Source organism: Triturus cristatus, chromosome 8 (assembly GCF_964204655.1).
Source record: "Triturus cristatus chromosome 8, aTriCri1.1, whole genome shotgun sequence".
Classification (NCBI taxonomy): Eukaryota; Metazoa; Chordata; class Amphibia; order Caudata; family Salamandridae; genus Triturus; species Triturus cristatus.
In genome coordinates, this window is record NC_140591.1 from 66822717 (window position 1) to 66847887 (window position 25171).

The 25171-nt window shown below is 47.8% G+C and overlaps 1 protein-coding gene across 1 annotated transcript in view; it reads right to left on the reverse strand.

Moving 5' to 3' along the window:
• Window positions 1-25171, reverse strand: part of LOC146801339 (sodium/potassium-transporting ATPase subunit alpha-1-like) — a 312352-nt gene that overhangs the window by 82819 nt on the left and 204362 nt on the right. Inside the window, exon 12 of the mRNA XM_085620987.1 lies at window positions 828-1020. Coding sequence (XP_085477113.1) covers window positions 828-1020 — 193 coding nt within the window. The remainder of the gene's footprint in view (window positions 1-827; window positions 1021-25171) is intronic.

A 25171-nucleotide genomic window follows, 5' to 3' on the forward strand; every position in this document is an offset into this window, starting at 1 on the left:
ACATCGTTAGTTGGAACTGTTTTGTTGTTTGATTCTGTGGTCACTTCAATAGTACATTGTATACAGGAACCCTATGCTAGTGGTTGAGTTCCATACAAACTCTTCATGGCTAGCCCATGTTGTGTAATGACCCACTTGTTGGCTAAAAGAAGAAGCCATGCTTGGTTTGTGGTGATACAAGCTAGTTATTGTAAAGAACGTGATCATAGCTCACCATGCTACAAGCATGTCATGATACCTATGAACCCTAATGAAGGCATTAACCCCTTCAGTGCCCATGACGAGCTGGACTCGTCATGGGCCGCGGTTGCGCTGTGCCCATGACGAGTCCAGCTCGTCATAGACCCCGCCCGCTAATGCAACGGCCGGCACAGGGCGGGGAAAGGGGCGGGCACTGAAGGGGTTAAAGGCTTGGAGAGACTTTGCCGCTGCATTGCCTCACAAACACTACTAGTCACTGAGGGACAAGAATGGTGGCCCATGAACTTCCGGGTCACAACTGTACCTGCATGTAAGTATTTTTTAAATTTCTGTTTACTCCCAATTGAGTACACCAGTATATCGGGAGAAATTGGGGGTTGGGGGCATCATTTTACTGTGGACTTCAAAAGACCTGCAGGGGCAACATTCCCAAATTCAAGCATGCATTGGATACAGTCACTCCCATTGTAAATCACTAGTTTGACTCTTGCTGTGGCTTCCCAGATACAGGTAAGTGTCCCCTGAGGTCACACTTGAACTCAGTGCCAGGATCCAGCATTGTATGAGCTGAGCTTTCCTGCTGTGTGTGTATGTTCTGCACAAGCATCCCCATCCATGTTACCTACCGAGCACCCTCTCGCCCAAGCCGCCGAGCTCCATGTATGCATTCTGGAAGGCGTCCTTCAACTCTTCGTCCAGAGGCTGCTCCTTGCCTTGTAGAAGGATCGTGGAACAACGGTCTAGAATTCTCTCTGGAGCACCTTTCATCACAAGCACGTAGCGGGATTCCTCTGGGTTGGCATTTTTGTGCACAGACAGCTACAATAAAAAGCACAATGGGCTGCATTAATGGCATAATTTAGTAAAGTTTGTGATTAAGCCTTGAATTCCTGCATAAGACAGGGATTGGTGAACACAATCTCTGTTCGTGCTATGCGTCCAGTACACAATAGCCAATCTTTACACTGTGATGTCGTAGGGAGACATGTAAATCAGGTGCCAGTCACTGCTGCGGTGACGACACATGTACATAGGCTACCAGTCCCTCCTGCTGCAAGAAGACATGTAAATAAGCTGCAGTGGTCAAGCCTGTGATACAGAGTCACATAACAAACGATCAGTCACTGCTGTGGCACAGAGATAGGCAAACCAGAAACCAGTCACTGTTTTTGGACACAGAAAAGTAAACAAAGTTACCAGTCGCTGCTGCGGTAGGAGGTCAGTCATTGACATACAACATTTGGCTTGACAGTGCAACTGTCACCGGACCTTTAAACCTACACCAATATTATTCTGCAGGTCTTTGCTTCAACACAAACACATGTCTATTCCCATGCTACTTACGTGCAATGCTTCACATTCCCAACATTCTTTCAAAGCCAGAGCTATTGACATTTCCAGTGTCTGTTTACATATATGATAGAAATCCTCCAGGAAACTGTGGCCTTGTAGTTCTGCCTTCTGCTTCCCCAGCCACTAATTGAAATTGCATAATACCCTACGTTTGCAGTCAGAAAGGGGATCAGCAAACAGAACTAGCAGACATTTTGTAAAACAGCATTTCCTGTCATGTGACAGTTTGCAACTAAAATCACAGTAAATGCTGAGAGACAAATAAATAAAAACCTCTTTTTTTATTCCTTCTTCAACTGAACCTCATCAAGAGCAGCAGATGGTGGGCTGCAGCTCAATCCACACCTCTACTTTCAGTGCCTCTGCAGGTTGTCCTCTTGAAAAGCGCTTTCCCACCCCAGCACTAGTCATTATCCGCAGTGCAAGGCCAGTGCCACGCGACAGTGATTGCCACCAATCAGAGCCTGCCAGGCTGGATGTGTGTATTTAGAGACTTTAAAGAGCACGTGACTCAGCCGCTCTCTGTGCATTTCCATTTTAAGGGCTGATACAAGAAGAAGGGAACACCGTGCTCCAGTAGGCAACCCTGGCAACTAACAAGAGAAGCTCCCTCGTCCCACCCACTCACTCGCCCACGCAGGCCCCATGAGCAAGCACAGCCCTGGCAGCCTGCCAGGAAAGACACAGGCAGGATCATTTCGATATGTGCCTCAGTGGCATCTAAGCAGCTTGCAATCGCAAAATGCTTAGCTGAGCCGTCAAACAGAATCTTACATGAAAATGGCCACCAAAGTGACATTTAATCTGAGTCAAAGAATGTGGGAGTATTTTAAGATTCAGTGAGTGCCCCACAGAAGGTTCTGTTTTTGACTTGCAGTGGATCTGATTGACTGGGTGATGGCTAAAGACTTCCAATTGAAGCGGTCCTTCGTTAGAGCAGTCCTAACCTAGAGGGATGTCTTAGTTACCTGAGTTCGAGGGAGCCTAAATTAGTAGATTGTGAATTTATAGTGATCTCGAACAGATTAATCCTGAGGATGTGGACACACTAATATGGGGTTAGCGTGAAGTTAACCTGGGATATAGTGATCCTTGGTCGAGTTGATCCTAGATCGTAGTGATCTTAGGTTAAAGAGGTAAGAGTTTACAGTTGTCTCCATCTAGGGCAATCCTAGGCAAGAGGACACACTAATCTCGAGTTGAGTGATCCTAAAGGGGAATGCTCCTGGGGTACAGTGAAGCTTGCTTAGAGTGATGCTAAGCTAGAGGAATAAGAATTCACAGTGATCTGGGTTAGAGTGAGCATAGGTTACCACAATGTGAACTTAGAGTGATTTCCAGCAGAGAAATCCCAGTGGGATGGGCATATAATTCTTGGGTTAGGCGATCCAACAGTGGAGTAGTCTTAGATGAGAGTGCTGCAAACTCACATTTCTCCCAGACTGATGGCACTCTCTTCTCCGAAGAAAACACTTGTCCTTGCAATGTGTCTGGTGCTGCTCCCAGGTAAGACATAACGTGAAAGGAGTAACTGATTGACTTCTGGATGATTATTTGTAGAACCAGGCTAAGTAACAGTTGCTTTGCTGTCCGAAGGGCCTGTTCCGCTTTCTGTGAGCTGACTGCCTTTACGAGCACATCATCTACATACGAGTCAGTGGTTAATTTGTTAAAAAATAAGTGCAGGGGCTCTCGTCAGAAGGCAGCTTTGACCAGCTATTTCTCCTGTTAGTGCAGCCCAACACAGAACCAACTACTAACAATTAAACCCTACAAGTGGGGAGAGTATGTGGCTAATGGCCAGAGTTGCCGACTTCGGAGCTGGGGAGCCAGGTTTGAGTCTCGGCATTGGCTCAACAAATTGTGATTCTGGGCGAATCACTTGATCTGTCTGTGCCTACCAAAAACTGAATGTGTTCTTAACTGGTGCTCAACCACTGGTGTTGATGATTGAGTGCTGATGCAGATCACCGGAAACCACTGGCTCAAATTAAGCACTGGTAAGAGTAAATAAATATTCCTTGACATCGAGAGTGGGCTGCTTCTACTACCATGCATTTCGAAAAAGTTAGAGAGACGAATTTTAGAGTGAACGGAAGCATTGCATAGTAGTACTGTGATATTTCTACTACAAACCTCAGATTCTTCCTGTGGTATTTTATATCAGAATGTGAAACTGGGTGTCTGGTATGTCTTCAGAGCACATCTAATCGCCTTGTCTGTGATGAGGTAAGATTGATGGAGTGCTAACATAAAGCAAATCGCTCTTTAGATCCACTTTTTGGCTGTACATAGATCGAGTATTGGTCTGAACTCTCTCTTCTGGCCTCTTTTTTATTAAATAGAAAATATCTTGAATAGATACCATGTTTACCTGTGTGGAGCAGAGACTGTATCAACTTAGCAGTATGGAAGTTTCTTTTTCTCAGGCTGACTAATTGGAACTGCAATGTTGTCTTTGGGGGAATAGGCGGTAGTATTACCGTGTAACATAGAGCTTAGCTATGATTTACAATAGCTAGCACCCACTTCTCTTCTGCTATTTGTTTCACATTCAGCCAGGTGTAAAGATACAGCTTCCCCACTGGCATGGCAAATAAAGACGTGGGTACTAAGGCACCACTGATAGGTGGTAGATGGCTCGTGCCCCAAAGTCTTGGATGGCTGTGACTGAGCCATCTTATTTTTAGAGCCTCTTCATTGATAGGGAAATCTCTGGTCCTGATGACACTGAAGTTGATGCTACATTAAAGAGCCAGCAAGGGGACTGCGCCCTCCAATGATAGTAATAGTGGTGTCTATGCTTGTAATGGGACCTGAATTTCCTCTTCTGTTCAATGCCCACCTCCTTAAGTGTCTCTGCCTCATTCTTCATTCTGACCATCTCTTCTTCAGGATGCTGTTGAAATAAGAAAAGCCTGAAAACGGATACAGAATTTTAACTTGAGCCTTGGGCTCGAACATAGTGAGTAGTGAACAAGGAAAATACCACAGGTGACTCAGTGGCAGTATCCTGAAGCTGCCTAGGTTAATTGGTATACAGCTAAGTGATTAGTGTGGCCACAAATTCAACAGAATTGGCTACTTGAAGATACTTGTTCTGTGCTGAACGTATCCACTATTGTGTTTTGTGGGCCTGGTACATGCTCCAGCATTAGACTGATGCTGTCATGTAAAACCCAGGGACAAAGCATTTGAGCTTCTTGTGACAGCTTTTTGCTTTTGTTCCTCCTTATTTTCTAATGTTATACAGAGTGGATATGTTGTCTGTTCTTATTAGCACCTCTTGATGCGCAATCAGTGACAATAAGGATTTCGAGGACAGTCTGCCCTGAGGTCCAAGATATATCTATGCAGCTTCTGTTCTTGAAGAGTCCATAGGCAAGCCGTCTCTGCCTCTCCACTCCGTTTGGGACCAGGGGCCAGTCATTATGCCAAAATATAACTTATTCAGCAAAGATCGGCATAAGTATAATAAAATAGGGATGAAAATTAGTCCTGAGCTTACCGCAGTATTATATTCATATGGGTTACTTGTCTCCTCTGTAGAAACTAATCATAGTTCTTTGAGATGATGAGTAAAATACGTCTCCACAAGTTCTTTGAAAATAAGACAGCAGATCCACGTTGTTTTTTTTTTTAACTGATCCTCGCAGACCATAATCTCTCTGCCCCCTAATTCATCTGTGGGTCTGGAAGTTACAGTCTTTGAATAACGAGTCCTCAGGGAAATTACTGCTTTAGAACAATTAGTGAAACAACATTCATTTCAGAAAATGACATAAGCTGATTAGACAACTATTACGTCACTTCAGAACAATGACAAAATAATAATAAAACCGGAACGCCCCTTTGCTGGGGCAGCTGCGCGCTCTACAAATCCGGTTAACATAACATAACATAACATAAAGGTGGTGCAGTGGTAGTTCTTAATTCGCAGGGTTATGAGGCAGAGGTGATGAGATTGCTAGAGGTACGTACGAACTATATACCTCTAATAAGAGATCCAACTAGTGAGTTGGTCAGAGCCTCGGTCAGAGATCTGCTCTTCCCCAGCAGCTCTGCCTTGCTGTGCTCTGCCTGCGGTCCCACCCAGGCAGGGTTTTAGACCGCATCTTGCTGGTTCCCGCTGCCTGTGCCGGTATCGCTTTTTTTTTCTTCCTGCTTTGTGCCCTTACTGTAGATAATTAACACTAATGCTTTTATTTTGACTCCTCTGTTGTGTGATATCTTAAATAGGGCCCGATTCACAGCACTAACTTAAGACAAAATCCTAAACTTACTACCATTTTGGTATTCACAGAAGGCACTTACTCATTTTGGTATTCACAGAAGGCACTTACTCATTTCGGTATTCACAGAAGTTAGGAGTCCTAACTTTAGGACTCCTAAATGCCTTCTGTGAATACCGAAAGTCTTAAAATTAGGATCCACACCAGCGCAACTAACGCCAAAGAACTTTTCAAAGTCATACAGCAATTCACCAAACCCCCCAGCGAAGCCACGGACGTCACACCATCCCAGGAGCTCTGCAACAAGCTCAGCTCCTTCTTCCATCTGAAAATCAAGGCCCTCTACGAACATTTCAGCGAACAGAAGCCAGGCACTACCCCCCTCTCCACCGCCGACAACCAGCTGACCGTCACTACCTGGAATCCCGCCACTGTTGAACACTTTACAGGGACCATGAACAACACCCACTCAGGAGCCCCCGTGGACACCTGCCCTCTGCGAATCTACCACAGGGCCGCCGCTGCCATTCCAACTGAACTAGGACGGACCATCAACACCTCTTTCAAATCCGGCATCTTCCCAGACGACTGGAAGTGGGGAGAAGTCAAGCCCCTCCTCAAGAAGCCCACGGCCAACCTGACGGGCCTGAATAACTACCGACCCATCTCCCTGCCCCCCTTCGCTGCCAAAGTCACTGAGAGACTCATAAATGCTCAGCTGACAGCCTTCGTCGAAGAGAACTCCATCCTAGACTCCTCCCAGTCCGGATTCCACAGCAACCACAGCACCGAGACTGCCCTCCTCGCCGCCACTGATGACATCCGCATGCTACTCGACCAGGGACACACCGCGGCCCTCATCCTATTAGATCTCTCTGCAGCCTTCGACACCGTCTCTCATCGCACGCTCGCAGCCAGACTTCATGACGCTGGGATTCGAGGAACTGCCCTCAACTGGATCCGATCCTTCCTTTCCGGCAGTACCCAGAGGATCGGACTCCTCCCCAACTGCGGAGTACCCCAAGGATCACCGCTCAGCCCCATGCTCTTCAACATCTACATGGCCCCCCTTGCCGCCATTGTCAGACAGCATGGGCTCAGCATAGTCTCATTCTCTGACGACACCCAGCTCATCCTCTCCCTCACGAAGAACCCCAAAGACACCAGACTCTGCTTCCAGGAAGGACTGAAGGACGTCGCGGCCTGGATGAAAGATAGCTGCCTGAAGCTCAACTCAGAGAAGACAGGTCCTCATCCTAGGACCCTCCAACTCCGCCTGGGACAACACCTGGTGGACCTCTGCCCTCGGGAGCCCACCCACCCCTACAGACCACGCATGGAACCTCGGCATCATCTTGGACTCCTCCCTCACCATGACCCACCAGATCAACTCCGTTGACTCCTCCAGCTTCAACTGCCTTGACATCCTCCAAAAGACCTTCAAATGGATACCCCCTGCATGCAGAAAGACAGTCACCTACACATTCATAACCAGCAGACTGGACAACGGCAACGCCCTCTACTGCGAAATCAACAGAACTCTTCTACACAAGCTCTAAACCATCTAGAACGCCGCAGCCACACTCGTCCTCGGGACCCCACGACACGAACACATGACCCATTATCTATGTAACCTTCAAACTCCTCACCCACACCTACAATTCTCTCCACAACATTGGACCCAAATACCTCAACGGGAGAGTATCCTTCCACGTACCCAAAAGGGACCTCTGCTCCTGCCAACCTCGCCCTGGCACAGACCCCACGCATCCGCAGAAACAGAACTGGCGGACGAGCCTTCTCCTACATCGCAGGCAAGACCTGGAATGAGCTCCCAGCGAACATCAGACGCTCCCCGAACCTGCACACCTTCAGGAAGCACTTCAAGACCTGGCTCTTTTACTGAAACCGGAGCTGCACCCCCCCCCCCTCTCTCCAGCACCTTGAGACCCTCACGGGTGAGTAGGGTGCTTTATAAACCCCTGTTTGATTGATTGATAGAGTTAAAGGGTATTATCAAGAAGATGGTGGAGGATGCAAAAGATAAAAAATGGCTAACTACAAAAGAGGCTGACTTTCTAATTAATCCAACACTGCACATTCCAGCATTTATTATTCTGGCCAAAATTCAACGTGCCCCTCTGGGTCGGCCTATAGTCTCTGGGGTGCAATGCCTACTTGAGCCTCTATCGCAATGTGGTGACTTTTTCCTAAGGGAGACTGTCATTAACCAGCCCTCCTATGTACAGGATACTACTGACATTTTTAACACTTTGGAGACTATTGAGAATGAACCTACCACTCAGTTTTTGGTAACACCTGACATTGAAGCTTGTGGCAGCAGCGCGGGCACTTGGGGATCGTGAATGGTTTTATGACACCCCACCATTCTTTGTTCTCAAGTGTATTGAGCATGCTCTGACCAGGAACTTTTTCTGCTATCGAGATCAGCTGGTTCTACAGGTCTGTGGGACTTGGAGACAATTTTATTTACCATCTTTCAAATCCTTTTCTACAGCAGATACATCTATGGAAGAGATTAAACCACCCGAGACTTCACCAAACAACCTAGGAAGTTGCCTAGATGAGGTAGCCAAATGGATGGAACTCTCTTTCCTAAAACACAAGACCAAGCTTATGCTCCTCGGTAACTCTCCTTCTTTTAATCCTGAGCTGCTATGGCCGAAATGCCTTGACCCTGCTCCTGTTCCCAAAGACCAGATTAAAAGCCTCGGCATCTGGTTGGACCGCTCCTTTAGCTTCAACCACCAAGCGGCAAAACTATTGGCCACCTTTTATGGCCTGCTGAGGATGCTACGCGAAATACTTCCTCTTCTCCCATTTCAGGCAAAAAGAATCATGGTCCAGGCTCTCATTCTATCCCACCTGGACTATGGAAACGCCCTTTATTTAGGAGCCCCTCAATCCACTACACACAAGCTCCAGATCATTCAAAACTGTGCCGGTCGCCTGCTCCTCCAGACCCCTCACCGGCAAGCCGCAAAACCAGCACTGAGGAGCCGTCACTGGCTGCCCGTCAGGGAAAGAATCCAATTCAAAGCTATGTGTATTGCTCAAAAGACCTCTGGAGGAATGGCCCAGCAATCAGCCGATCTATGATAATCCCTTATCAACCTAGCAGAAACCTCCGCTCGGCGTCCTTTTCCCTCACCCTACTCCCAAAAATAAAGAGAGCTAGATGTGGTGGACGCTCATTCTCCTATAACTCCCCCAAGTTATGGAACGTTCTTCCCCCACACCTACGGGCGGAGCCTAACCTATTGCCCTTTCGTAAACACCTAAAAACACTGCTCTTTAACAACTGCTTCTAACCACTGGGATTTCTTGGTTGTCCGTGTTCGTCTGCAGCGCTGGGATGCCTCAGGGTAGCTATTGCGCTATATTAATGGTTTTTTATTAATGAATTAATTCATTCATACATAGATGACATTCTGTGTATTTGGTCAGGTCCAGGAAAAAAACTTCTTGACTTTCTTGGATAAATAGTGCAGACGGATGCCTGCACTTCACATGGACTATCAACAGATATACAGCTGTATATCTTGATCTGGATATTACAGCTACAGATCAGAAACTATATTCAACAGACCATCAAAAACCGACTGATAGAAATTATCTTCTACACTATAGATCTTTTCATCTGAGGGCCCAAAGGGATAACCTCCTGAGAGGGCGTACCCTCTTAAAGACATCGAGAGAGCTTGGAAGAAAGCAATGAATACTCCCCGTGCCTCTCTCCTTGAGAAGACCATTAGAACTAACAGTCCGTGGTATCAACTTTTGACCCATTGTCAACAAAGATCAAACAAATAATTCGGACAAATTTGCATCTGCTGGATGTTGGGCCAAATAGAATGCCACAGACAAGATTTGCATTTAGAAGGGCCAATAACTTGAGGGATCGCCTAGTCCACTGTCAGCAGATTGATCATTATAAACAAGAAACTAATTTACCCCCGGGTCATCTTCCATGTGGAGGCAGCACACTATGCAGCTCGACTCAGGCATCGAAAAGTGTCATCCTCTCGGATGGAAGAACTTGGTTCCAGAATAAATTCAGTAATTGTAATATCAACAATGTTATCTATCATTTGACCTGCAGCTGTGATCTCTATTAAATTGGCCTAACCTCAATAAAAATCAAGGTTAGGATCCAGGAATATATTAGCACACTGAAAACTGTAAACTGGCAAATTGACTACACGCCTGGTCTGCCATTTCCAGGAAATGGGACACAGTTGTAGGGATTTCAGGTGGGCAGTATTGGAGAGAGTGAGAGGTGCATTACACTCCATTGAGAACATGTTAATCAGTAGGGAAACCCGCTGGCTCTTTTCCGAAAAGCCTGACCAAGTGGGCCATAATGATTTGATTGAATGGCACAAGGTAGGGATATAAAGTACTGGTACAGCACGCACCTATTCCATTTATTAAAACATTGGATCTATTTCTTTACAAATAGAAGGGGAATGTAGGTAGATGGATAATGTAGACCCCCAACACTGGGCGACTGCAGTGGTAGCAATCTCCATACGTGGGCCCACTGACGCCTTAATACTGCTAGATGAGATCCAAAGGGACAATTCATTGCCAAGCTTGCCTTTTAAGGATGTACAGTATGAGTTATTCCCTGCTCCATATAAAAGAATGAGAACATTATATGTGCGCAATGTGGCTCCAATCTTGAGGATTTGTTAATATATAATAACACAATAACAGTGTAATCCCTTGGACTGACACTGTGTGTGGTTACTGTACGATGATTTTGCACACTCGTTGATCCTATTTTTCTTTTTGGGAATGAGAGTATTGAGGGGGTGTAAAGATAGTTACATAGGAAGAGGAGTTGATGATACTTAGTTACCTCCAAGGTAGCCTTCAATGCACATGGCTAACACATACGCATTGATAATCCCTGCAGTAGGGCACCATTACATGATGGCGCCTAAGAAAAGGGACATCCCTCCCGGTATTGCTGCGCCGGCATGAGCCATTTCCGGTACGTATGCGGCTGCTGTTTCATTAGCTGAGCAAGCTGCGGAGACTGGCGGTTGTATGGAAGATGCTGATGCCGAACCCGGCGGTGAGTCAAATTTATAAAGGGTCTTGCTAACAAATTGGGATACTGAGGCGGATTACGGGATTGAAATTAATGTTGTTGGGCTACTAATTGGTCTGAGTGACCACATGAGAAGAGTAGCTGGTAGTATGATAGGAACCTATACCTAATCTACCAGTGGCTCCTGATCAATGTTTTGAATCAGGGTAATTCTTGAAAAAAGGAAAGTAGAATTAAGAAAAGAGCTATTGGAAAACAGAGGGGGTTAATCACGATGCATGATATCAGATGTGATAATATGCACATATCTACTTATAGGCATTCGAGGTCTCTCTGTCTTCTGTGACTTTTATTGGCGGGTTGCTAGTAGGACCCCACCTGGCAACTACCTGAAATATACCTCACATAAAGCATTGGAAAACGGATTTCCTGGGCTGAATATAACATAATACATGTACTACCTATGTCACTTGTTGCTTTCTCCTTTTTATCTCCCTTTTTAATACATAAACTCGACAGGCCCAGTGCATCTATGTGGCGGAATTGAGTCCCTGTACCCTGATGAAATTGCCACAAAGTCAATGGCAATGAAACATGTCAGCCGTTCAGGTTCAAATGGTCTAAACATGATACTGTTGTTTTAAACAAGTACGGACGTAATGAAAGTTAAAGACAGTTGTTTTGTGTTTCCGTAACTCAATTTTATTCTTGTGAGAGCAGCACAATTGGCCTCCTTTTCTCAATGGGGTCTTTAGGAATCGACTTCGGCTTTGAATAAATATAATTTTATTTTTACACATTGCTTTTCCTTAGCTACACATTATTGGGAGTTGGTTTCCGTTTCCCTCTGGGAAGTGTCAATGATGAGACAGTGAGCTAATTGGTGAGTAACGACCAGCTGCTTCCTCAGTGTTACTTACGAGAGGCACTTCCTTGACTCACCACACTTTTTAGACCTGAACACTTGTCAAAATCTGTGGGTTATCGGACTGTTTTTAATTGTTTTTATAAAAAAGACACATATGGGGGTAGATGACTAGACATCAAACCCTGTCTCACCCAGAAAGAAATGGTGCGACTCTCCCTTACAATTTATATATAACCAGGTTTTTGTATGTTGACAATATTGAGTGGAGGGCGCCCTGTTTTATTTCCCCTCTTGAGGTCCCTTTTTGGAATATGGCTTTGAAATGAACTCCATTATGTGTACATACTGCACAATGTCTTAGACCCTATGGTCTGATGTAATCTGCTGCTAGACCAATAGGTTAGTCAATACCTTACTCCCCTAAGGCCTGGGAATTGCAGATGGGGGGTGGATGTAGCTTGTGGAAGGGGGAGGTACGGTGAGCAAGAAGACAGGTATGGTGGTTCTGACTTAGCCTCTCCGGAATCATGGGGCCTTTTTTTTCTTTGATGTTGTCACCCTCCAGATTGCTGCCGAATACAAATTTTGCTGGGAGTATCACTGTCTGAAGGGACAAAAAATGAACTGAAGAGCCTGGATTTGAGGTTCACTGGCCATAAGGTTGTCTTCTGTAATAGGAAAAACGCTGCTTCCATTTCAGTTCCTCAATTGATCTTGCTGTGTCTGTATAAATCATTATCACCTTAGTCATTCTCTACATGTTTGTCAAATAAATGGTTGTTGGTTGTTAAACGGCATTTCTAACACTCTTGATTGCACTTCCGGACAAAATGTGCAACAGCATAGTCAGCCACATCCCCGCAAGACAGCCCAACTAGCCATCAACTGCAATTCTGCATTGGACGTATCCAACCCTGCATCTATCATCGAAAACTATTGTAGATCCATCTCTTACTATATCTGTGGCTTGTTCTTGACAATCATCAAGAAGCTTGACTTTAAACAGGGCAATGTCATTCCATAACTGTCTGTCATAGCGGGACATGATAGCACTCACATTTACAATTTTAATAGCAGTTTCTGCAGATACAAAAATGCTTTTACTCATGGTATCCGACCTTTTTCTTTCACTATCTGTAGCCACTACACATGAAGCAGATGAAGCTCGGAGCTTCTCTGGGCTACTGCTGATATCACAGAATATGTCTTGATCTGATTTAAAAGACATGCTACAGTACCCTCCGGAGCTTTATTTGTATATGATCCTATAGTTGGATTGTGCATTTATTCGAATCCTTTTTCCTATGTATAGTCTGAGATAGGTATAAATGATTTGTCCATCTGGCCTTATCTTTGAAGTCAAATAAAAATTAGGTATTTTTTTCCACAGTAGGCAATGAAAGATTGAAGTTCTGAGAGGCTTTATTTGTCAACATATGGAAAAGATGCATGCTATGTGGTGGAAAAAGTCCCTGTTTACTGGTTCAGGGCTTGGATTTTCTGTGGGACAGCAGCTGTCCCACTTCTGCTACTGTCTATGTCGTCTTGTATGTCCTCATCAGCTTGATGACTGCAGCCATCATCCTCATCATCACTGCTGTCATTATCAGTCATGCCCAAGTCAGCAGATACATAGAGGGCTGTTGCTATACTTGGTGCTGCTTGCCCGGAGAGAAATATGTATAAAGTGGAAAGACTCCCACCCCCCAAAAACAGAAGAATGGCTATAATCGTCACTTGCTATGGCCCGCCTAGACCATGATGGGTCCGGAGATAGACCTATAAAGATCTGGCAGCCCCTCAAGAGCTGGGGCCGAGAACTGAGACTAATATAACATCTATTGATCTAACTTTTTGGTCCTATAATTACACCAAGCCCCCATAAAAAGGGGCCGGTAGTCGACCTAAGCAAGTGCAGTAAGCTAAAGGGCGCCCAGTTAGAAAATGACAGCTTTTTAAGATCTGCAGTAGCTTATTGGTGAGATGAGGGCAAAAAAAAAGAAAAAAGTAGTACATCTAGGAGCTTGTGTAAGGTGGCTCCATGAATGTTCTGTTACCGCCCGGAAGTGGATTTGCCGCTGGAAATTGTACCAGTTACGTTGGCAGGATGAAATGATAAGTAAAAGGTATCTGTTCAGTTGATGCGATTGGTCAGGTGGGAGTCTGCAATAAAAATCAATCTTCCATTAATTGCTTCATAGAGCAGAGGAATTCCATTGGAAGTTGACCCTTCTGTTCTCTAAGTAGCATTGGTAGAGGATGAGGAACTGTACTCTTCGCCCTCTTCTGAATCTCCTGGGGCATCCTGGCCATCCAAGTTATGTAGTCATTCGGACCATGAAGCAGTTTCATATTGCCAGTCAACTTCTGAAAATAAATTGGATGCAGACTGGCATCACCCTGGCTGCCTTGTTCGCTAATTTCTCCTCCACTACAGGATGGTGATGAGTAATCTAATACAGCAGTTCTTAACATTTTGACTTCTGCGGACCCCACTAAATCAGTACTGCAAGCCACTTTAAGAAATGTCTACTATTTGAACCTCAAATCAATACAAAAAAATACAGAAACTTCTACACATCAAACAAATATATAAATTATGAATCATTTTATTTAATTCAGATACAAAAAATATGTGAAAGATATATACATTTTAAGTTTAATGAGAAGGTTGTAGCTTTCAAAATGTTGTTTTATTTCTGAAAGACAAAGCTTTTAGTCCTTGGTGGTTCCTCCAAACTTTTTGCCTTCTCTCCTGTTTTACTAAAAAAAAAATTGTTGTCTTTAGACCTTTGTGAACTTTCGTGGCTAACCAGTGCTAAAGTGCTTGTGCACTTTCTCTTCCTAAAACTTGACAAAGTTGACACACACCTAATTGACACATTTAATTTACTTGTAAGTCCCTAATATATGGTACTACCTGTTCCTAGGGTCTGTAAATTAAATGCTACTAGCTGGCCTGCGGCACTCATTGTGCCACCCACTAAAGTAGCACACTTAAGGTAGGCCCTAAGTGCTCATTGGTCAGGATGCATTTTACTTAAAAAGCAGGACATGTGTGTTTAATTTTTACATGTCCTAACAGTCAAAGGGGCACATGCATCAAAGGTTTTTGTGATCACAAACAGTGCAATTTGCAGAAATGGCCTTTTGTGATGCATGAAAGTGTTTGGGACGCGCAATTTAGGTAATCGTAATTTCTTGCGATTTCCTAAATTGCGATTGCATTTAAGGCATCACAATTTGCGATTTCTTAAATGCAATGCAAGAAGCACTTTGAAATAGCAATTTCACTATTTGGGGCCGCAAATTACCGGGAAATTAAATTGGTCGGTAATTTGCAAAAATTTTGAAAAATGCTCTCAAGTGCATTTTTCAAAGTTTCAGGTTACACACACGCATGCCCTTGGGGCCTGTGTGTGCACAACATGGGTGCACACCACAATTTCAGGGGTGCAACAGGGTGCCATTTTGACACCCTTGCACCTTTGAAATTGCATGCTCAATTTGCGAGTACCAACTGGTAATCGCAAATTGCGCATGCAATTTCCCATTCATTCCTATGGGCCTGTAGGCCCATAGGAATAAATGGGAAGCCATTCCTTAATTGGGACTCGCAATTTGCGAGTCGCCATTAAGGAATGTTTAGCAATCTCTATTTTTATAGTGATTCCTACATGCATAGGCTTTTGCGAGTGCTTAATTGCGATTCCTTAATAATCGCAATTAAGGACTCGCAAAATCCTACCTTGATTCATGTGCCCCAAAAACTCTAAAAGACATTTCACTGTTGCAAGGCATATCTCTCCCATTGACTAACATTGGGTTACCTTATTACATGTAAAAAGAGATAACTTTGGATTGGGAGCAAATAGAGATAGGCTTCTTACACTTAAATGAATTGTAATTTAAAACTCTCTTTAATAGTGAAGTCCGATTTTGAGTTACAATTCTGAAAATGCTACATTTAGAAAGTTTCCCTTTTCGTATACCAACTATTTGTGCCTTCGGCCACTGTCCTGGGTCACATTACTGTGAATGGCTCTGCTTTGGGGGTCTATGCATTTCTTTCAGAGAGTGATACAAAGGGTGCTTGGGTGTGGACAGTATGAACCATCCTGACAGGATGACTAGGGAGAAGCTGTGCCCAGCCCCCACTTGCACTTCAAACAGCTCTGCCACACACACACAAATCTGATACCAGGCCTAGCTGCTTTTTGTCCCGCCAGATAATTTGGAGCCTGGAAAGGGGAATAACTTTCTAGACCCAGATGTGGGGTGGGGCAGGGATTCACTCACACAAAGTATAAATATTGGACCTCCAGAACTTCAACGGAGGACATTGCTGGCCTGGTGGACCCACGTGAACTAGCTGGCTGGCCGTCTGAGGTGGCCATCCGGGTAGTATAGTGCAAGCCCAGAAAGAGTGCCCTACTCTTTTAAAAAAAAAAAAATCTTTTTATTAACTTTGCTCATGTTCTCATTCAGGATACAACAGTGTTCACAAGGCATGAAGGATAACCCCTGTGCATGGTACAGTCGCAAGCCATCATGACAGTACAATGGTGTGATTACACTTGACCCCCACCTCCCTCCCCACCCCGTGCTGCTCGATACCTCCGCCAAGGCCCCCATATCTTCATCCATTTTTTCACGCAGCTCCTGGACTTGTATATGGTTTCCTCCGCCCTCTGACACCAGTCCAGATCCCTGAGCCATTGGTCCCATTGTGGGGGCACCTGCGCCCCCCCAGCAACTGGCAATATTGCGCTTCGCCACACCGGCTGCCATTGCCAACCAGATCTCGTGATATCTGGACCAATCTGTGGGTTCTTTGATCATGAGTAGAAGCCACTTAGGCTCCACCGGGACCGGCGAACCCACCACTGCCGCCATTGTGCTTGCTACTTTTGTCCAAAAGGGTACTATGTTCGGGCATTCCCAGAGGATATGATAGAATGTCCCCTCCCCCTGGCATCCACTCGCACATAATGGGGACAAGCTCTTACCCCATACACCCGGTGCAAAATTTTTAGTTGTACGAGACGGAACCTTATCCGAATAGCAATTTTGCAAGGGCTTTGCAGGGCGTCCTGCCAGTCTTCATCCTCAAGGTGGCCGATATCTCCCTCCCATCTCTCCCTCAGGGACACCAGCGGGTCAGGCATATTATTTATGAGTTTATGGTAGATAGTGGACGTTGGCCTATCAAGGATGGGATCAAGAAGGAGCCTGTCCTCCATGGGAGAATATTCTGGAATGGAAGTGTCTGGGTGTATGTGAGAGTGCAGGGCGTGTATGAGGCGAAGGTAATGATAATGCTGGGAGTCGTGTAATTGGTATTCTTGTTTCAGATATTCGAAGGATCTAGGGGCATCTCTTTTCCATACGTCGCCCAGGTATTCAATCCCAATTAATTTCCAGCCCTAGAAGCCTACGAGCCCCTTAACTTCTGTTAGGTGATCCCCTAGCCATAGGGGGGTCCTACCTGTTAGGGTACCTGCCCACCCCAGAAATGTATTGGTCTCCCGCCAGCATTGGAGTACCACCCCTGTGTGCGAGGGCAGATCCCCACACAACCTTCGCGAGTAGAGGAATGGCTCGCAATTGCCTCCCGGCATAACATACCTATCAACTTCATAAGCTGGATCTGAACCCGGCGCATAAACCCAAACGTTAACCACTTGCAGCTGGGAGGCCCAATAGAACAATTGGACATCCGGGAGGGCCAGCCCCCCGTCATACACTCCTCTCGTAAGCTTTCGCATCGCTATGCTCGGGCTTCCACCCTCCCATAGCAACGTTCGCACAGCCTCAGATATACGCCTAAACACCCCGCTGGGAACCGGATACGGTGTATTTTGCAAGACGTACAGGAGTCTCGGCAGTGCCAACATTTTGAATAGCGCAGCACGCCCAATTAGGGAGAGAGGCAAGGACCTCCAGTGGGTCACGTCAGATGCCAGCCGCGCCAAATGGCGTTGAAGATTTTTGGTGAAAAACTCCGCCCTGTCCCTGGTGACATACACCCCTAGATACCTGAATCCATCTGTCACTGTCGAGGCCGAACAGCACCTCTGGATCCTTGGTGGCGGACCCGAGAGGGGATAAATGAGGGATTTGGCCCAATTGATTGTGTAGCCAGAGTAGCTACCAAACAAGTCAAAAAGATGAAGCGCCTGCGCTATCGAGTGGTAGGGTCTGGCCATATATAGGACAATATCATCTGCGTATAAAGATATACGCTCCTCCCAATCATCATTGAGCGCCAGGCCCCAGAAAGACCTGTCCCCCCTGATCCAGTGCACAAGCGGCTCGAGAGCCAGGGCGAAAAGAAGAGGGGACAGGGGACACCCCTGCCTGGTCCCCCTGCACAGGGGAAATGCTCGGGACATCGCTCCATTAACCCTCACCCTCACTATCGGCTGTTCATACAACAATCGCACCAAGCTACAGAAAACCGGGCCAAAGCCCAGCCTCTGGAGAACCATGAATAAATATGGCCATTCAATACTATCGAAGGCCATTGAGGCGTCTAGTGCCATCAAGGCTGTTTGAGTGCTACCCACCACTTCCTTCATGTACAGGACCCCATATATCCGTCTCAAATTGTGCCGAGTGCTCCTATGGGGCATGAAACCTGACTGGTCTACATGGATCAGGTCTGGTAGGACCGACATCAGCCTCGTCGCCAAGGCTTTGGCCACAACCTTGGCCTCCACATTGAGCAGCGAGATGGGCCGGTAGGACGAACACTGGTCAGCTGGTTTCCCAGCCTTATGGATGAAAACAATCGTAGCTTCTCGCTGATCCGGTGGGAGCTTCCCCACTTCCCGGGCCTCGAGGAACATTTGCCGTTGAGGGTCAATGACCACGCTGGCTTGTCTCTTATATATTTCCACAGGGAGCCCGTTGGGACCCTGCGCTTTCCCTGCCTGAAGGGAGTTGAGGGCTTCACCCAGCTCCGCCCCCGTGAGATCGGACTCAAGACGGTCTGTTTGTTCCTGAGACAGTGTGGGCAACGCGAAGTCGCGCAGGAACTCCTCGCAGTCCAGCTCCGTCCTGTGCAGACCGGTGAGTAGACCCCCTTGTAATACGAAATGAAGGCCTCCGCTATGGCAACGCCGGTAGTCGCCAAGGACCTCGACCCATCCCTCACCTCCGCCACCCATGATCGCTCCCTATCTCGGCGTTCGAGCGACGCCAGCAGTTTCATGCACTTGTCTCCCGCGTCGTAAATCCAACGCTGCGTGGCGAGGGAGTAGGCTCGGGCCTCACCCTCAGCCAGCGACCGAAGTTCCTTTTGCTTAAGGGCGAGATTGTGGCCGAGGTCCGGTGAAGGAGCCTCGCAGGCCCGTCGCTCCAGATCCTCGATTTCCTTTTCCAGTTGCCGAATCTGTAGCGATTGCTCTTTCTTCTGGGCCCCAATCAGCGCTTGGGCCTGGCCCCTCAGGACCGTTTTATACGCTTCCCACAGGGTTAGCTGGGAGTCAACCGAGCCCCAGTTCTCAGCAAAGTATTGTTGAGAACATTCTCTTAACTTGTCTGTTATGGAGTCATCTCTAAGGCGCCATGGAGCTATCCTAAGGAAGGCCGCCCTGATGGTTGTTTCCCCTTTGAGGACCACCCCCACCGGGAAGTGGTCGGAGATTCCCCGGACCATAATGCAGGGTTCCGCAAAATCCCCCAGCTGGTCTCCCCATGTGAAAATGGGATCTAATCTGTAAAAGGATCCATGTCTGGCAGAGTAGAATGTGTAGTGCCTTTGGGAAGGATGATGCGTGCTCCATATGTCACTAAGACCCATTGCTGTAATGAAGTCCCTTAGGCCCATTTCCCCCCTATTACTCTGCCTCATCCCTGAGCGATCGAATTCGGCATCCATGACCGCATTTGTGTCCCCCCCCCCAGTACGAGTATTCCCTGTGGAAGGTCCGTCAAGTGTGAACCCAGTTTTTTAAACGTCGGGGCATGCAGGCCAGGTGGGATGTAACACGAGCTAAGAACTATTATTCGCCCCTCCCATCTAGCTGTCACCGACGCCACACACCCCGAGTCCTCCGTCCATGTGCCGGTGATGACCACGGGCAGGGTATTACGGACGAGAATCCCCACTCCCCTGGATCCGGACGTCAACCTCGAGTGGGCCACCATCCTGTAACCAAATCGGTCTGAGGCCTTGCACCTGTTTCCCCGAAGATGTGTCTCCTGTAGGAGCACTACGTCTGGGGAGTGGCGCTTCACGTGCTGCAGCACCAATGTCCTCTTAACCTTATTGCCCAAACCATTAACGTTCCACGTCCAGATCCTTATCTGTGCCTGATCATCCATTCCCGTACATGGTCCCATGATATCTCAGATCTATCCTCATCCCTTGCATGACCCCCTTATGAAATAACCATACATTTGAATGTGAGTCGCCATGAGCTAAACATAAACTTCCCCCCAAACCCAAACTCCCCTCCCCAGTCCAAACCCCCCTCCCTGCCTCACTGCTAAGTGGGCCCCCAACCACCCACCAATAAAACTCGCAGAGTGACTGTCGCCCCATCATCCCCATGTCAACCAAACGAGGGAATGTAAGCCTGCAATCCGCAGAAAGAATCATACTTGATTGCCGGAGTGCACACCCCAATGTCGGAGCAACTCAGAGGAACCCACCTCTCCACTCGAGGCCCACCCCCCCTCCCCAGCACTTAATGCTGTGCCCTGCTGCCTGCATAGGTGAAAACTATTAGGCCACAACCTTGCAACTTTAAATAGGCCCACAGTCTCGGAGCGACCTGACCAGCACCCGGGGAAATACCAGGACCCAGGTAGCATGCCATACCCCACTCTTCACTGAGCAAGCACCCCGTGCAACCCTTCACTACAATAGTCACTTTATTGGAGTCTGCTCGCTCTCTCGGGTTTCTCGTGGCGGCGTGCATTTATACTGGACTTCTTGGCCAATACGATTATTAGTTGATCGTCGCGGACCACTCTGACGACCCACGGTCCGCCAGCCCTCCATCCAGTCATTCGCCTCTGCCAGAGAATCAAAGAAATATGCCTTCTCGCCGTCCAGGATTTTAAGTCGCGCCGGGAACAACATCATATATTTCACTCCTTGGTCTCGAAGGGCTCACTTGACCCCCTCGAAGGATCTGCGTAGCCTTTGAACATGCAACGTGAAGTCTGGGAAGAAACGAATGGTAGCATTCCCCAACTGCAAATCTCCGGACACTCGCGATGCCTGCAGGATGGCGTCTCGATCCATTTAGTTCAGGATCTGGGCAATAATGGTGCACGGGGGCCCCAGGCTTGGGCCTCCCCCCCAACGCACGGTGGGCCCTTTCCACCGAGAAGACGTTAGAGAGACGTTTTGGCTTGAGATGTTTAAGGATCAGGTCCTCCACGAAGCAGTCTGCGGACGGGCCCTCCAAACCCTCCAGGATCCCCATGATGCGGATATTATAGCGTTGTGCCCGATCCTCCAGACGTGCCACAATGTTCGTTTGATTTTTTGTAAGTGAGGCGACCTGCTCCTCAAGCATCTTCATTTTGGTCTGTAGGCTCCCAATGCCGCTCTCCGCCTCCGCCACTTTGTCTGACATCTTTCTGAAGTCTGCGCGGAGCAAGTTGACCTCCTCCGTGACTGAGTCCAACTTGGGTTCCATAGTGCTGCGCATGTCCTTTATGGCCTTCATGATGTCTCTAAGCGAGGGGTCAGGCCCGTCATCCTCCGCCCCGCTTTGCTGGCCCGCTCCATGGTGGCCCTCCTCTCTGCCCATTGCGACAGTGTACTTGTCGATTTGATTTGTTTGGCCTTGCGCTGTCAGCCTGTTGCGTCCCATGACTGAAGCCCTGTCGGAGCAGTCGAGGCGGTCCACCGGTCGTCCGGGCTGCCCGGACTCCCCCGCTGCCCACAGTGCACTGTAACCTCTTGCTGTGCGGCCGGCGCCCCGGCCGCGTCTGGCTCCCAGGTCAGGAGGAAACCCCCGGTCTCACAACAGGCCTCTGGTTCAAGTAATGTCCGAGCAGCCCGCATCGTTTTCCTGGCTGTGTCTAGGGCCTCACCCTCACTTCCCACCGGCTGGATTGCAAGTCCGGCCCAGTCGCCGCCGGGGCCCCCTGGTGCCACCACTTGTTGAACTCCTCCTCTGTCCCAATCCGCCAGTGACAATGCTGCCCTTCACTGAGCCCCGCAGCGCAATTCCAGTCCAGTCCAATGTAGGCCCTACTGGGTTTGGCTCATGATGTACTCATTGCTGGACATCTGGGGCAAAACAAGCCCTGTGTCACTCTTTTCTACTCTACCCTGGCTCCCCTCTGTCATAGGCATCTCGTTTGAAAGGGTGGGCATTGACATTGCTGGGCCCTTGGATCCCTCGACGGCCCTAGACAACGGGTTCATTTTAGTCTTGTTGGACCATGCCACACTTTACCCAGAGGCTATACCCCTGAGGACAGTGACTGCACCCGCAGTGGCACGAGCACTGATGGAGATCTTTATCCAAGTGGGTTTTCCCAAGGACATAATGCCTAATGGGGCACCAGATTCACGTCAGTGTACATGAAGTCCATGTTGGACAGGTGTGGAGTAACCTACAAGTTCTTCACACCATATCAACAAGACCCTCAAAGGCATGATTATGAGCCTGGCACAAGTGGGACATCCTTTTACTATGCCTGTTTGCGTATAGGGAGATGCAACAGAAGGAGTTGGGTTCAGTCTCTTTGTGCTTCTGTACGGCAACGCTGTCAGAGGGTCTCGTAGCTTTGTGAAGGAGGAGTGGGAGCAAGTTCTCAAGAAACTAACCCTCAGGATGTAGTTAGCCACATGCTTGCTCTCCAGACTCTGATAAAGAGCTTTGGGAAGAAAGCCAATGAGAACCTGGAAGCCAGCTAGGAAGTCATGAATTTCTGGCATGACCAGAAGTCCACTCTGGTTGAGTATCAGCCTGGTCAGAAAGCGTGGGTGATGAAGGCAGTGGAACCCCAGGCCTTACAGTACTGGTGGGCCGTACACTATGGGATGAAGACACGCAAGGGGAAGGTCACTACTTGGTAGATCCTGAGACCCCTAAGAACACTTACAGGTCCTGCATGTCAATCGCGTCAAGACCCACTTCGAGAGGTCCAAGTTTACCATGCTCCTGGTGACGGATGACAGGGTGTAGGAGGAGTGTGAACCTCCTCCCTTCGAAGGAGCAGGATGGGTAAGTAGAAGGTATTATCCTTTCCAATACCGTGACCCCGAGCAACAGAAGCACTGCTGCCACTTGCTGGATCAGTTTGCTTCTCTTTTCTCACTGGCCCCAGGGCTCACCACTTGGTTCACCCATGATATTGATACTGGGCACAGCATGTGTGTTAAGAATAAAATCTACAAGCAGTCTGCCAAGATGATGTACAGCATCAAGGAAGAGGTGTCCAAGATGCTGGACCTAGGGGTGATTGAGTGGTTCTGGTACCTAAGGCCGTCCCACCGTGTGCCACACCAGAACTCCGGTTATGTGTGGATTACAGTGGGCCCAACTCAGTCACTAAGACTAATGCTCAAGCCCTTCCCGAGCTGATGAGCTCATTAATCAGTTGGGAGCTGCCAAGTTTCTGAGCAGGTTTGACTTAACGTCCGAGTACTTGTAGATTGCCTTAGCTGAGGGGCCTAAGGAGAGGTCTGCATTCTCCACTCAAGAGGGCCACGTCCAGATAGGGTGATGCCTTTTGGGTTAAAGAATGCCCCTGCCAACTTCTAGAGGTTGGTCAACTAGATCCTGGCTGAAAAGGACGCTTTCAGTGACACCTATCTAGATGACATTTAGGTACTCAGCTCTAGCTGGGAGGACCACCGGTTCCATCTCCAGGAAGTGCTTCAGGCCCTGGAGAAGGCAGGCCTGACTATCAAGGCCCGTAAATGCCAGATAGGGCAGGGATCGGTAGTCTAAATGGGATACCATGTTGGTGGGTAGGCATGGTGCAGTCGCTCCAGGCCAAAACTTAGACCATCTTGGCATGGGAACCCCTCAAGAGTCAGACAGAGGTGAGGACCTCTAGAGGGTGTTCCCCCTTCAAATTAGGGAATCAATTTGCCTCTGTGCCCACGCCGTATTATAGATGTGGGCACAGAGGCAAACAAGCTGTCAGGAGGCGCACTGACAGTGCGCCACCTCAAAGGTGGAGCACTGTCAGTGCGCCCCCTGATGGCATCTCTCTAGAGCAGGAAAAGGGGTCCTACAGACCTCCAGATATCCCCTTGCAGGCAGGTGCAGTTACTCGCTGCATCAGCTGGGATCTCAAATACCCCTTAAAAGAGCAGGTGGGTTGCCAACTGCACAGTGAAACACAGAGCGGCTGCTTCAAGGCTGCTCCGTTATTCACTTGAATGCCCTGCCCCCAAGGAAGCGCGAGTTCAGGCTGCCCTGGTGTTATTTAACATTAATACAGCACACTTTCATTGTTAGCACCGAGTGCACCTTTTGAAAGGTGCGCTCGTCGCTAATAAGGAGAATGCGACATATTCTATCATATGGTCCATGCTGTTTACACTCAAATGAATTGCAATTTAAAACCTTTTTAATGGTGAAGTCGGATTTTAAGTTAAAATTCTGAAAATTACACTTTTAGACAGTTGGTATTTTCTTTTCCCAGCCATTTGTGCTTTCAGTCAGTGTCCTGCATCCCATGATTGTGAATGATTCTGCTGTTTGTGTATTCCTTCCAGACAGTGACACAAGGGAGGCCTTGGTGTGGACAGGATAGGCCATCCTGGCAGGATGACTGGGGAGGAGCTGTACCCAGCACCACTTGCACTTCAAAGGGCTCTGCCTCACACACACTCTGACACCAGTCCGCCTGCCTTTTGTCACCCCTAGACAGTTTGCAGGCTTGACAGGGGAAGGGGACAAATTTTCCAGAACCAGATGAGGGGGTAGGATAGGGAGTCCCCCAACACAAAGGCTGGTACCAGGTATAAATATTGAACATCCACCCATCAGAACACTTCTGGACCTGTGGACATTACAGGAGAAGGGCTGCCCTACGGCCAGAGGACTGTCCTGCTGCTTGAGGACTGCCTTGTGGTCTGAGAAGGAAGACTAGACCTGCTTACCTTCATCCCAGGTTAACTTGAGTGACTCCATGGGTCAGTTGGCTGATTGAGTTATAGGGACACAACAGGTTTCAGAGGCCTCCCTGCAACTGCCCAGCTGACCTGCTGCAACTGGACCTGCCTGAGGCCTGCAGACTTCGGCTGGAGTGAGTTTCTGATCCCCAAGAGATGCTCCCCCATGCCCTGGACCCTCGGCTAGCATCATTTTGAGCTCCTCCAAATAAGAAAAGGTGAAATTCCTGATGTTTAGGTTCTTCGTGACTTCGAAGAGGCTCATTCATGCCGTAACTCTGCCTACCGCGAAGACCACCAATGTGAAGCTACAGTGAGACCTGCTCTTTGTG